Source organism: Parasteatoda tepidariorum, chromosome 7, assembly GCF_043381705.1.
Source record: "Parasteatoda tepidariorum isolate YZ-2023 chromosome 7, CAS_Ptep_4.0, whole genome shotgun sequence".
Lineage (NCBI taxonomy): Eukaryota > Metazoa > Arthropoda > Arachnida > Araneae > Theridiidae > Parasteatoda > Parasteatoda tepidariorum.
This window is the reverse complement of record NC_092210.1, coordinates 82,021,335-82,036,334: the sequence shown is the minus strand read 5'-3', so window position 1 is coordinate 82,036,334 and position 15,000 is coordinate 82,021,335. Positions and strand designations below refer to the sequence as shown.

Sequence of the window (15,000 nt, the reverse complement as noted above, 5' to 3'; positions counted from 1 at the left end):
GAAGCTTTATATGTTACATATATCAATATATATATATATATATATATATATATAAAAGTTTATTTTTATCTATTAATGTTTGAATACAACTACGCTAATTAATGTTTTACATAAAAAATTCAATTACGAAGCATGGAAAAACTAATTTAAAAGCATAAAATTTTCATTTTTTAATTTGTAGAAAAATAAAATATTTACCTTTTAATTAAAAACAATAGGCTGACTTTTATGCTAATCTAAACTAATGACCAACATATATTAAGAGTAAGATTCCAATGCTTAATTAAAAAGATTTTCTTTTTAACCTTAAAACACGAGAAATTAAAAAAGCCATTTTTTGTTTTTCTGTCAAAGAAAAATTTATTTTATCACTATCTTTTCTTTAAATATAACGATGACTTTTCAGTTTTTATTTTGAAATATTGTGATACAATAAATTATTTTTATAAAAATATTTTTCTCTAAATAAAAGTATACCAGTGCAGCAAATGAAAAAAAAAAGAACAATTTCGTGTTAACAATCTTTATAGTATGTGATTTCATTAAGGCAGATTTCTTTTGATTACTAGAAAAATGTATTATGTACCAAAAATTGGCATACTTTTAAACGGAGCAACGGGATTTAATTTTTTTATAATATAGTAGATGAAACTTCATTCAAATAGTAGCAAAATCTAAAAGGAAAAGAATAATCTTGGCCGCTAAGTCAACGCAAAGAGTAAGTTGATTTAAAGCCCTCCAAGTTCCCCTTTAAAATTGTCTAAAACCTTTTTCTGGCATTAAGTAATTTTTTTTTTCAATATTGGAATAATAATATTTTAGGTGAATTGGAGAATCCCGTGTTTTGCAATACGCTAGGCTTAGTGGGAAGAACTTAGTCTGTTATTTAGCCTGTTATTTTTTAAGGTAATTGCAATTCATCCATGTGCCTTTAGAGTTTTTAGGAGTGTTTGAAGAATTATTCTAGGCATACTGCAGTTAGTGAATTGCCGCACGCTTTTAAATAGGAAAGGTAGTATGCGCAATACGGGGTACTAGAACTTTTTTTTATATCTTTTTTAAATTAAACAAGTAGTTCTGAATATTTAAAAAACTGGTCTGTTGAGTACTTTTTTATGTAGTAGAAAGAAACTACATTCTAAATGGTAACAAAAATTAATTAAAAAAAATCTGAGGCACAATGTTACCACCTTGATTGTGGTGGTTGCCTAAGTTGCCTCATTAAAACGGACGAAAACCTTATTCTTTCACATAGTAATATTTTTAATATTAAAATATAAATATCACAGACGAATTGGAAAGTGAGTATGCGTGATCCCCCTTTTCTCCTTCTTCGCTCATAAATTGAACTCATAAATCAAAATCTCATAAATCTTCACTTCTATCAAACAAAAAGTTTCGATTTGGATTTCTTCAGAATTCTTTTTGTTCACATTCCTTTTCGTGATTTAAACGCTCGTTACAATAAAAATATACTCTTTTTTATTGCCATTATATTCTTTTAATATACACTTTTAATGTTAGTTTGCATTTACGACTGATAAGAATTATTACCAAGTATTGTCAAATGTTTATTACTCACTTTTAAAAAGCGTATAATATATTTCACTAAATTTTTTTTTAAACTTTTAATTTAGTCTTTTTATTTAAATTCATTTAAAAAGTTTTTATTTTGCTCGTCTCATTTCAATTAATTTCTCAAAAGGGTCTTTAAAGTAAGCCTTTACTGAAAATTGCCTCAAATAAATTAAGCTAAACTCAGTCATGAATGATGGTCTTTCTAATTGGGCTTATTGTAATAAGCCTGAAATATAAAGCTAAATGGTAAAATATAAAGATTTTCATTTAGCCTGGATCATTACAAAATGATGGGACCGCTTTACAAAAATCCTGTAACAATATAAGATAATCTCTTAACATTCTTTTCCGTACAAAAACATTTTATTTGTCATAAATATTTGCAAATACTCTCCATAAATAATTGAAAAGTAATAATCGTCAGTTTTTATATGATTTGAAGTATATATGTTACCGGCAAAGTATGAAATGCCGGCATTATTTATAATGCCTAGGCATTATGTATAATGCCTGACGTTTTTAGTCAAAGTATGAAATGTGAGAAGTATTACATACTTTGCTTAGGCATTATATATAATGCCGGATGCTATTTAGGCAAAGTTCAAATAAACGTCCTGATGAGGTTATTATGTAAATGATGTGCTTGTCACTGTGAATGATCGAAATCTGTGGTTGTTGACTTTCACCGGTGAATGTTGAGAATTACATAGTAAATGTCCGAAAGATTTATTACATCAGATTAAATCAAATTAATATCAAATCAGAAATTAATATCAAATCAGATATAATAAGTATTTCGGACATACACCAAAGTGACTATGTAATTGTCAACATTCACCGGTGAAAGTCAACAACCACCGATTTCGGTCATTCACAGTAACATGCACATCATTTACATAATAATCTCATCAGGACGTTTATTTCATACTTTGCCTAAATAGCATTCGGCATTATATATAATGCCTAGGACATTTATGAAATATAAATCATTTCATACTTTGCGGGCTAGCTTCAGGTAAAGCCGGATTTCATACTTTGCCGGTAACATATATATTAGCAGTTTAAGAGAAATCTAACTAGACAACCCCTAAGTTCTTTTGAATGAGAGAGTGCAAAGAGCCACGATGTAATAAAGTATGAACAATATGTATTCAACTTCTTTGATAAATTAAAAAGTAAACTTTCCCATTTTAATCATTAAAACAGGGATATTTACAATAGATTTCGTTTCATTATCTTCTGCTTCTTTGTTAGTTTTGTGCAAAAACTCATTTACCTGTCTTTTTTTTAAGGGACGCCAACGGTGAACATCTCGAGTGAGATATAACAGAAAGTTTTCAATTAAAAATTCAGTTTCATCATTTTATTATTCTAAGTTTATATGGATGGTACTAGTTTAGTGCGACGCATAAATTAAACTGTTTTTTTAATTTATTTTTATAATTAAAAATGTAAAAGTATTATTTGCGTAATTGATGCAAAGGAAATAAGTACAATTAATGGAAATTAAATAATAAAAATAAGCACAATATTACTCTTTGACAAGAAGAGTTTTTTGTAGATTGTTCATTTCATGATATAAGTTTAAATTATTTCAACCTTATAACAACATTTATGAAAGCTTTTTTTTTTCTCTTTAAAATCTCAACATAATTTAAAAGTTAAATGTAACAAAATACATTTCATCCTATTCTTCTCCTTAACTAACGTTTGAATTTAGAAAAACTGTAGATAATTTTGTTCTTTTTATTTATCTACTTTGTGAATTTATTAAAAACTAATTTGGCTTGAAAATCTTCATGAATATTCGTTATTGAATCCAAAAAAATAATAATACTGCAATTAAAAAATAACTAGTTGAAGTGCAAATGTTTAAGGAAAAAACAACTTATTTTCAAAGTAATAGCAAATTATTTGAAAAAGCATAATTTGAACTGAGATCATTACTCTAAATTAAAAAACTAATTAAAAAAAAATTCTTTCTCTTCTTTTACTTACAAAAAATTCATTATCATAAATAAATAATAAAAGAAAAATTCTGTTTACATCGTAAATGAAATAAACAAAAAATGCTCTAAAATCGACATTGAACCTTTACTTTTGCAATCATTTTGAAGGGTTTTATGATACAATTATACTTTTTAATCGAAACTACTATTAAAATTGTGTTGGCAATTCATAAAAGAAAGAAATTTTCCTTAGTGAAATCAAGGAAGTTCAAAATATAACTTGGACTGCAAATAATTTGGTTTGTTTTTACTAAGTAATCTAGCATTAACTAATTATTTTTTGAAAGTGAAAAAAAATTGCCAAAAATTTTATTGTTTGATTAGTTAATTAAGTTTTAAAGTCTCAAGTTCATTATTTGATTCGATAAAAACATTAAGAAAGTTTGGGAAGACATTCAAAGATGAAGATTTAATGTAAAAGCTTAAATAATGAAAGAAACTAAGCAGGAAGAAAACATTATTTGGAAAAGCTAACCTAAGATTGTGGTTTTGTATGGTAAAATGGTATGGTACTTACAAAAAATCATCTATTACGATTAAAATACATATTTACTGTTTATGCTAAACACATCTAGCAATTTTTTTTGAGCATTAATGAGAGAAATCAGATTGATGTGTTATGGTAGTTTTTAAGTAAACATTTTAAATTTTGAAAAGTAGTGCCTTTAGGTATTAAGTCTAAACATGTTTAAATATATTTAGGGTAAGCTAAAAATTAAAGTGACACAAACTTTTAAGCGAAAGGTAGAGTAGAAAAAATATTTCATTCTCTCAAATTATTTGGCGTCAAACATGCTTGACTATTTTAGAAATGAAATGTTTTGTACTTAAAATATTGAATAACCCAATCTGGTTTGCTATGTTTCTATGTTTTTGTCAAAAGAAAATTATTTTTTTTAAAAAAATTAATAATATGTGTATATTATAATCATACAGCATATGCTTTGTAATGCAAATTCTGAATAAAGGAAAATGCAATAAAACCTCAAGGACTAATCCATAGCCCCTCCAAAAAAATCAATAGTATAACAAAAACAAACCAATTATTTTTCTAGTATGGTATAGTTAAAATTGATTGTATATTAATAATGTTTTTCTTTTAAACTAGTACAAACAGCGTGAATCGATAATAGTTTTTTTTCTTTGTTTATAGTTTATGAATTTCGAAACAGATGATAATAATTAAACAATGCGAACTCTTTTATGTGGGTTAAATTAGTACACTTTTCGAAACTTAGCAAATATGCTGCACCCTTAATACGGCTTGATTATAAGAGCTCTACTTGAACAGAAAGTAGGCTTAATTTAACACCATCCAACTGGATTGCTTCATGCTATGGTTCCGGTATTATGGTTCATTATTGAATAAAATTTTCGGAGTAGGAAAAAAAATCATTAAAAAATACCTGTCCATTAAAAAATACTTGTTAATGCTAATTTATAAGTTCCTTACGTTTTGTCATGAAATTTAAACTTTGAAAACAGATATAAAATTAAATTATAAATCAATTTATGCATTTTGGTTTTTACTTTTACTAGTATTTAGCAATGCACATTATATAACACAGTATTTTTAATTGTGAAATAATATTTATAAATATTTGTAGTTTTATGCTTTCAATAATTTATTCAGAAAAACATCTCGTACGAGAGCAATGTTCTTTATTTTGCTCTGCTTATTTTCTTCTAATGATGAACCCCTCTCCTGTGAATCAGCATAGCTTGTTAACTTCAGTAATGAACTGCAACCACTGTTCTGTAAGAAAAGGTTAATTGCAAGCAGTGACCGTTAATAAAGATACAATCAATTTCATTTGCCTCACATATTCGTGTTGAAAACTTTCGCAACAACTTTTGCTGTTTCATAAAAGATTTTTTGTTCAATATCGTACTTAAACTAAAAATTTCCTGGAAAAACAAATCTTACTCTCGAACCTGTTCTAAAAAATTGACTATTCTAATTAAAAATAATTAGTTCTCTTTTCTAAAAAAAGTTTCAGATTTCATCTGCAAATGCAATTTTTGACGTATATTTTCTAACATGTTGTTATTGCATTTTCATAAATTACAAACTTTTATTCTAAATAAATTTTGCTCATGTTAACTTTGCAACTTCATTTGCAATTTCAACATGCATTATAATTATTTTAGAAGTAAATCATTTTGAAGTTAAGATTAAATTATTCAAATTAGTTATACAAGCAATAAGGAAATCTTGCCAAAATACGTTTTCTACGTTTAAATATTCAATTTGAACACCAATAGAACTAAAAAAGAAGGAAAAATATTGAAATTCTTTTCTAATCTAAATTTTCGGCTTTAAAGAAAATATTCGTCTAGGATTATAGCGTTTTGCTTAAAGAATAGCTAACCGAAAATAAAGATGGAATAGAATTTAAAAATTTTTCGTTAGCTTACTCATCAAAAAACAAAGTAATGGTCAAAACAATTTTAGCAAATGTTGTACCTAAAAACCAGAAGTTAGAATTTGGTCTCCAAACTTTTGTTAATTATAGGAAATCCATAGTCCACTAAAAGTTATCGCTTATTCCGACACCAAAAAAGACTATGGTCAAAACAAATTTCGGTTGATTTGTGATGTAAGCAACCGTAAGTTAGAATTTTACTTCCAATTGTAACCCATTGTAAGAAATCATTAGCCCATTTCAGCCCAGCCTCCGAAAAAATAAATAAATAAATAAAGTAAATAAACAAGTAATATTAGGACCAAAACAAGTTTCAGCCAATATTTGACCTAAAAACCTGCTTGATTCTCGCCTCCAAATGATATCTTATTGTAAGAAATCATTTTCCCCCTCCAAAAGTCATTTGTTACGAGAAAAATATTTCATGATTTGTTTACTAGCAGAGAGTGAGCCTAGCCTTTTGAACTAAATGCTTCTTAACCTCTTTATTTCTATTAGAGGCTAAATTTTTCTTACTCATAATAGTTATGAAGACTATACGATTTTCTTCTAATGCACAGAAATGTAGGTCAAGTTAGGAAAAAATGTTACTATCATATATAGATAGCAAAGTTTGTACAGATATTTATAGAACCATAAAAATAAGACGCAGAGAGAAAATCCTCTAAGAAGTATTTTAGTATCATCAATCCGCTACATTCCTTGTGTGTTTAGGAATGAAAATCCATAATTTAAGATTTTAGAATTGATACATTACATAAGACCTGATTTCAGGTTCTTCTAATTCGACTCCTATTGAGACTGGGGAGATTTCTTAAATTTCCAGTATTTTTCCAGTCGAGAGCACTGTGCTGTGAATACTATAAATACTACCTAACGGATAAAGCTATATCCTGCCTTCCTGAATTTCTTTTTAATAAAATCAGATTAGAGTATTTAAAGAAGAAAAACTTGTTTGCATGTTTTCCTAGTAACAACACCTTTCTTCAGTCTAGTTATAATAATCTCTTTAGGAAAATAGTTACTGTGTCATTACAGCTTCAGCAAAGTTTATCTTTTTTCTCAATCTAAAATTTCAAATAAATTGACATGTTTTTAACTTTCAAAATCTTAGATACTCAGTAACAATGTGAATAACATAATATAATATCTAAATGTGAATGTGCACTGTATTAATAAACTATATTAATTATATTATGAGTGAATATACTTTCTTTTACAGACAGACTAGAATATTTATCTGAATTAATAAATTTGCATAAACAAGAATAATTTCTTGTGTTAATGTATTTCAAGTTTAATTTAATTCATATTTATTATAAGTTGTAATCTTGAAAGTCATAATTTTTTATTACTTTTATCATCGCTGTTGTGAAAATAAATTTAAACACAGTATTGTTAGCTGCGAGAACTCTTAGCAATACAATTTAGAAGTTATTAATTAAATAATTATAATGTAATTAATTCTTGATAAATAATAATAAATAATAATTCTTGATATGCGATGCAATGAATTATAGTAGTGGACTTTTTATTATTTTATTTCACTAAAGCAATTGTGACTTAAGTAATAAAGTTTCAATATAATATTTTTTTATGAAGCAAAATTTTTGCATATTTTTATTAATGAAAAAAAATTATAATTTAAGAAAATATACATTTAAAAAATTATTCCTCTACAATAACTTACATTTCATTCATATATATTAAAAGTCTTAAATATTTTTGCTTTATTAAATTATATATCTATAAAGTCTAATATTATAAATAAGACGGAGATTCGGCCCATGCATAAAATTAAACTAGTGTTGAAATCATACCGTCATGACATGGACGAGTACGAATATCATAATGTCAAAAGTACAGAAATTTGGCCTACGGATATCAAAACTAATGTTAAGATCAGAATTCGGTTTTGATGTCATATGGATATCACAGTCCGGATGTCATGTGGACATATTTATACTGATATCATACGGATATACGTGGGCGAAATCTCTGTATTGTTGACATCATGGTGGCCATTGTTTGCAGGGGAGCGAGCAGGGAGCGTATCTTTCAATATAATTTAGAATAATAAGTATATTTAGCATTTAATATAGTATTTAGTATAACTAAAGAACATTAAATTGTTTTTCTTTTTCACGAAACCTAGTTGAAAGTAAAATATTAACAGTAGAACAATAATATTTTCAGCCAAGTACTCTTACGACTGAAGATGAACAAATCCTTTTCGAACAAAATTTAATCCTTTTCGGAGCAACTAAAATTTAAAATCATTTTTTTTTATATAATAAGCGAATATCAATCCACTCCAATATCTTCATTTTATGCCGCGGTATCGGTAGTACATTTCAGATAGTGAATTGACTTGAAAAGAAGTAAGTAAGTAGTTTCGAGGGTATTAGAGCGATAGTTATCCGGAGGAACATATATTGACATTAAACTTATAAGAAGAGTATAAAATCTAGGACAAAGAAGAACAAAGCGGAAAAAGGAAAAGAAGAAATCTGAAATGAGCTTCTTAAAATTATCGTGTGATACCGAGAAGTTTGTGGAGCCCCCGATATATAAAAGAATAAATCCACATTTTAAATTAATTTCAGCGAAATATTTCAAATTAAATTTTTTGGAAATGAGAGTATTAACAATAAAATAAAATATGTATCAAATTATTAAGGATCTTGCAAGTATTTTGAAGAATATGTTTTCAGAATTTGAAGAAGTGGAATACGAAAGGTTAGCAACAACAGAAACATTATATGATTTTAGAAACTAGTAAAGCAATAGAGCACCCCACAAATGGAGATGAAAGACGAAGTTTGGAACTGGCTTGTGAAAAAATCTATGGAGGGAAAATGATATGAAATTTAAAAAGGAGTCACTGCTAATATGTTTAGTTTATAATAAGTTTCAAAATTCCAGTGTTGTCAATAAAATGTTTATTTAATAGTCAGCCAAATCAATCATCGTATAGTATTTATTTATTTCGACAAGAAGGACATAGTTCTTTACCTAGACTTGTATAATAAACCGACTAATATCAGTTTTAACCCCTCTTCAAAGAATACCACGTTCAATTTTTATTATATAATTTTAAATAAAAAATATTACACTTTTTGGATGCTTATGAAAGTTGCTAGTGGCGGAGGATCCGAGGAAGGAGTGCAAGTTTCAAGTTTAGGGATCTGAAAAGAATCACAAAATCTGCTCCGGATCAGTGATAATGAGCAGGGATGGAGAATAAACATAAATATATAATTTATTTCATTTTCATTGGCAAAAAAAGCAACGAAAGAAAAAGCACCGAAAAAAAGGAGTCCCGAAGTTAAAATTAGCGTTTAAACAGAATGTATAAAGAAATAAAAATGTTAATTCATGTTAGTGACATCTTGCACACAATCAGGATAAAATGTTTCATCTCATCTTCGGCGCTCTTGACGACCTGCGTCATTTGAATAAAGGCAAATACGTCAGATCATATTACATTCCGCTAGTCAACAACTATCCACGTTCGGTGATTTCTAGCCCACTGAAGTCGCGCAGCTTTATGTGCCTGTCCGAGCAATGACCTCTTACGAGGTCTTCGAATGTTTAGCGCAAGCAGCCCCCGTCGCAATGTTCTCTCACTGACTGGTTAGGATGAACCTTCATTCACTAACTGAAGCAATTCCAGTCGGGTTTGAAAGTGATTTTGATTGACAAGTTGTGAAACACGTCTCCAGTCCATTTCATGCAGGATCTTTTTCCGAACACATTTATGACGTCATCTTTCTTGACCACGTGTATTACACCACTGTTTGTAGACATGTTGAACAGTCCGCATCGAAACACTGGCAAATCCTAATCCAGCAACTTCATTCACCATGGGCACGGCCAAACACCTATTGCCCCTTTTTGCACTCTATCAGATTCTTATACTTACCCATATTTACACACAATTTCCTCTTAAAACAAAAATATCTCTCTGGTGGCTACTTGCCTTTGATCACGCATGCAGTGGAGCACATCAATTGACCACTGCGTCATCTAACGAAACCTAATGATTCATCAGTACTTGCGCACTAGGGGACTAATTTTTTGCCCGGTGAGCTTATTTTACCATAATTAAAATATTCCTAAAAATTTAATTAATATGCAACGTTTAATAATGAAGTTAAAGGAACTTTTAATGCTTTATCTATTTTAATGGTAATGTATAATATATAATAATATTATCATAAAAATATATCAATTAGATTAATTATTTATCTTAGAATCTTAATATTTTGGTAAATTAAATATAATAACTAAAATGAGTAACTATTTAAATTTAATGCAGTTTTTTTTCTTCAAATAGTATTATTTGTATGTTCAGTTCAGTAAGTGTATTTACTGAAATTTGAACTGTTTAAGAGCCCTAGTCAATTCGTTAAATAGTATGAAGTTGGGAAATCCCTTTTCAGAAAAACTTTAAATTAAACCTTAAATAAGATTACTTAAAAAAAAAATATCTACTATCATTCTGATAGGTACATCGCGATAAAATTTGAAGCAACTATCGGAATTGAATTCATGTATTTACTAAAGAGGTACTTTCTTCCGGTGCTCTTATATTGCGTTGATTTTTGCCTGCGTTTTCTGCATGTGCTTTTTCGTCTGGCGGTCTTTTTTCCAACTTCACTTTAAAAAATTCTTCCATCCAAGTGCTATACCTTGCATAAAATTCCTTTTTCACACTATTTATTCATCAATTAATTTAATAAGAGATCAAAATACTATAGAAGTGAAATATAATTTTTTTATGCCTTTCAAACTACATATATTTTAAACCATAAAATCTGTATGCAGTTGTGGTAAAATCAGAATCTGAATAAATCTGGTGAAATCAGAGAAATCGGCAAAAACCGAAACTTTGTTTTTTGTCTTTTAAGATGGCGTATAATAATATGATCTAAACTATGTGCCTCATGAGAGCCGTGGTGGCTCAGGGGATAGAGCCATTCACCTTCCAATGAGCTGAACCAGATTCGAATCTTAGCGATGGCTGATCGATACGAATTTTGCACCCGACTTACACCGATAACAATGCTGACGTAATATATCCTCAAGGGTAGACGGATCTTTGGTTATAGTCCCCTTTCTCCCAGGCAAACCGCATGAGAGGTTTTCGTAGTTTTTCTCATCAAATCACCCAAATATGGGTTAATTCCATCAAAAAGACCTACAAGATAGCAAATTACTTCCAACACTTGATCCAGGAATTCTCCTGTCTTCTGGAATGGATTCAAAATTATAAAAACTTACGGAATTGAGCATTAGTAGTCGTAAACCCAAAAATTGGGTCGGCTGTTCAACGACGATATATATGTAAAAAAATAATAAATAAACAAATANTTGGCTATTTTTTAGCTACAAAAAACTTCTTTAAAAAAAAATTCTTTTTTTAATCATATTCTTTGTTTGTGATGAATTAATCGCCGTATTTTTAAAATCGAATATTTTCTTCTGACAATTAATTTTACTGTTATTTTTTAAATTATCAAAATAAAAAAAAGCAAAATGCCTTTTTATGTTATGTGAAAAAGATAATTAAAATTTTGTAATACTCCTTTTTTAACAAGATCTTTTTAATTATTTAGGTTTAATAAAAGTCGAAACATAAAACTAATCAAGACGGAACAATAGAAAATAATCAAAATTCGAGGTTACGGATTAAGTTTCCTTCTTTTCTTATACCTACAATAATATTTTTCAGTTATTATTTTTTCAAAAGATTCATTTGAAAGGTTTTGCTCCAAAAAAAAAGAAACAGCATTACATCATGGTTTTTAATTGAGTTCATTAGATTTAGTCATTTATTTTGAATGAACTATTTTAAACAAAAAACATTCTTAAATTTTAAATTAAAAAAAAAAACTTAATTTCCCTTTAAAAATACTGCAAGTAAAATGCACATAGAAATAATCATTGTTAGGTTATAACAAATCATTGGAATATTTTTTGTCAATCCATATAGACATTTATTTTTAAATGAATGACATTACACAGTCGGATAATTTTCTTTTCAAATATAATTTTATTTCAGAAAATCTTTGATTACACAATTAACAACGAGATTTTATAAATGCAGTATAGAAATAAAGCAGTTTAAAAATTTCAGTATATTTATCTTAGAATATTTACCGAATACTGTATGTTACTATTAGTTGAGATTTTAAATGCATTAAAAATATCGTATACGCATGTACATACTTCTTACATACTTTCAATTACATAATCTCAAATATCTGCTTAGAGGACAAATTTCAAAGTCTTGTTCAAGTTCATATTTCAAACAGGCTAAAAAAATTCATAATATATTAAAAAATGCCGTCACTCTAGAAATTGAATGTAGAAATTAAACCGAGAGTAAAATGCTATTTGAAAGTCAAACCCAGTTCTATTGAAATTCTCTTTTAGTTGGAACTTTGGAAAATTGATCTGCATACGTTGCAATTGCATACCTGATATCATCCGGGGAATTAATAGATAAAGATTTGAAAAATACACTAGCTCCCACAATGATAGCATGCAAAGCAGATCGAGCATCTTTCACTTTAACTTTATCGCTAGCATCTTTTAATGCTCTAGCATTCACACGAGCCAAGACTTGATAGTTACCCTCAGTTGCTAGTCCAGCATTCTGCAAGATAAGTTCTAAAGTATTAGATGTGACCTTGAAAAGTTCCAAAGGTGTTAAATTAGGAAATGCCTGCGCAGCAGCATCAGCGAGTTGTTGAGGGAGATCTCCAACCTCATAAAGTCCATTATCAAGGGCAAGATAAACAGCTTCATTGTAAAAATTTTCTCTCACAACATCGGGTGACAACGAAACATCGAACAAGATAGGGTAAATGCCATTCTCCTCTGAAATTTGCAAGTTATAGGCGGCAAATTCAGATAGTATAGGAGAGTTTAAATCGGTCTCTTCTAACTGGCTACCGTCATTGTCGGTGCTTGGACCAGATATTGGGCTGTTACTCTGTTGATCAGCTGCTCTGTTCGATTGATAAAAATCCAGCCTGCTTTGGAGCACATTTTGAGTGAAAGTCTGAGAGATTAAGCAGAGTAACAAAAATGCATAAAAGGACGACATTGTTCGTTCGCGAATAATACGTGAGTTGTGTGAAATCCCTCTTACACACTGTATACTTAAATAGTTTCAAGTGTTTATTCAGGTGCGAGTCTAACATAATTGATTGAAAATTATTTTAACCAGACAAAATTAAAAATTGCTTAACCTTATAATTTGTAATCCGGTTGTTTAAATATAATAAATTTCGCGTGACTAAATTTTGCAATGGAAACTAAATGCTCCAATTAAAAGTAATTGCTCTAAACAGAGAATTTCGCTTCAAAAATTCTCTGAGTAATTTGTTTATGTACATATCATTATTTTCTGTTTTCCTTTGTCATTTCCGTATAATATGTAGTTAAAATCTGCAATAAAACTTTTATATCAAATTCATTCTCTTGTTTAATAAGTTTTCCCATGTGCAGGCAATGAGGTGAGTGTTTTGGTTTAATCTGATGATATGTGTTTCTTTCTGTTTTAACATTTTTGATAATGCTTAAAATATTCTAGTTCGTGTGATGGCTATAATCACGCCGCTTAACGATTGATATTACGTTCACGTTTCGAGCATTGTATTTATTTATATTTTACTTTCTTTGGATCCATATTCACATCAGAAAATTTAAAAATAACGCACTTTATAATACTTCACAATTTTTTAAATTTTAATTTTTCAAGAGGTTTTAAAAATGAATTAACAATATTTATGCGTTAAAAAAATATGAAAAAGTTTTATTTTGAATCATAACGCAGACTTTAATGTGAAATATTTTACCCTTAAAATCTCTCACTTATTTTAGGAATAAATTCTATAGCACTACATCAAAACTCTTAGAATAAAATACTAATGAGTTCAGTCAAGGTCAAAATGTAAGAAAAATACAATAATATCCCGAAGAAAAATATTGATAAATATTATTTTAAGCTTCATAGTATTATTTTAAGCTTCAAAGCTGTATTAAGTTTCTTACCTCACTCTGGCAGTTAGTGAATCCGATTACAGGTCCAGAAGATCTTATCTTAATTCGTGTCAATGTCAACACCATATTTGTCACACTCCTCCACAGGAACATTAGTTAAGTTATCCATTAGTTTTTTGTGCACTTTTTTTCACGCCAACTAATAAGGAAGACATTAAGAAGACAATTAGAGAAGACATTTTAATATGTATCTTGTTCTATGGAAACATAAAAAATTACGGTAATTTTTACTGAAGCGCTTTGGTTATGATTTTTTTGAAAATATAATGCGTGATAAAACTTGGTAAATGTGGTAAAATTTTGTAATTTCCTCATGATAACACAGAGCATAGCATAAAAACCATTTACTTGCTTAAATTTACTTATCAGTTTTGTACTTTTTTTACTACATGTGTTTTTTACTAATAACTATAATATCGAAAACCTAAATTTCCGGTAAACCATTACTATATGAACAAGATACTGATTAATTTTGGTTTTATTAATCAGAATTATATTTTTCTTACTACGAATGTCATAACCATACAGTAAGGTAATTATACCAATTTTTTTCTCTCTAAGGGGAAATAGTACTTCAAACGTGATGAGAAGTATCAATTAAGTAATACATTGATTTCCAGTTCTCTTTTTCATTCAAACTAAAAATAAAATCTCAATTTAAAGTCAGCAATAAAAAAAAACTATAGTAAATAAATTGTGAGCTTATATGATTCACACCGACTCAATTGCAACAATATAGTGTTTAATATTTAATCCGAATATTAAATAGCTGAAAAATAATGTCATAAAAATAAGGAGAAGTTCTTGGGCCACCCTAATTGAGCATTAATATTGTTAAAATTATGATAAGAATACTATATCATTTATATATTTTGTGTTTTAATAATTTCAGAAACGATGGAAAATTTAAT

The 15,000-nt window shown here is 28.3% G+C and overlaps 1 protein-coding gene across 1 annotated transcript in view; it reads right to left on the bottom strand.

Moving 5' to 3' along the window:
- The window catches only part of LOC107451529 (uncharacterized), a 71,349-nt gene extending 56,853 nt beyond the window's left edge, over nt 1–14,496 (bottom strand). Inside the window, exon 1 of the mRNA XM_071183701.1 lies at nt 14,081–14,496. Within this exon, the coding sequence (XP_071039802.1) occupies nt 14,081–14,182 (102 nt within the window). The 5' untranslated portion in view covers nt 14,183–14,496. The remainder of the gene's footprint in view (nt 1–14,080) is intronic.
- Between the last annotated feature and the right edge of the window lie 504 nt (nt 14,497–15,000).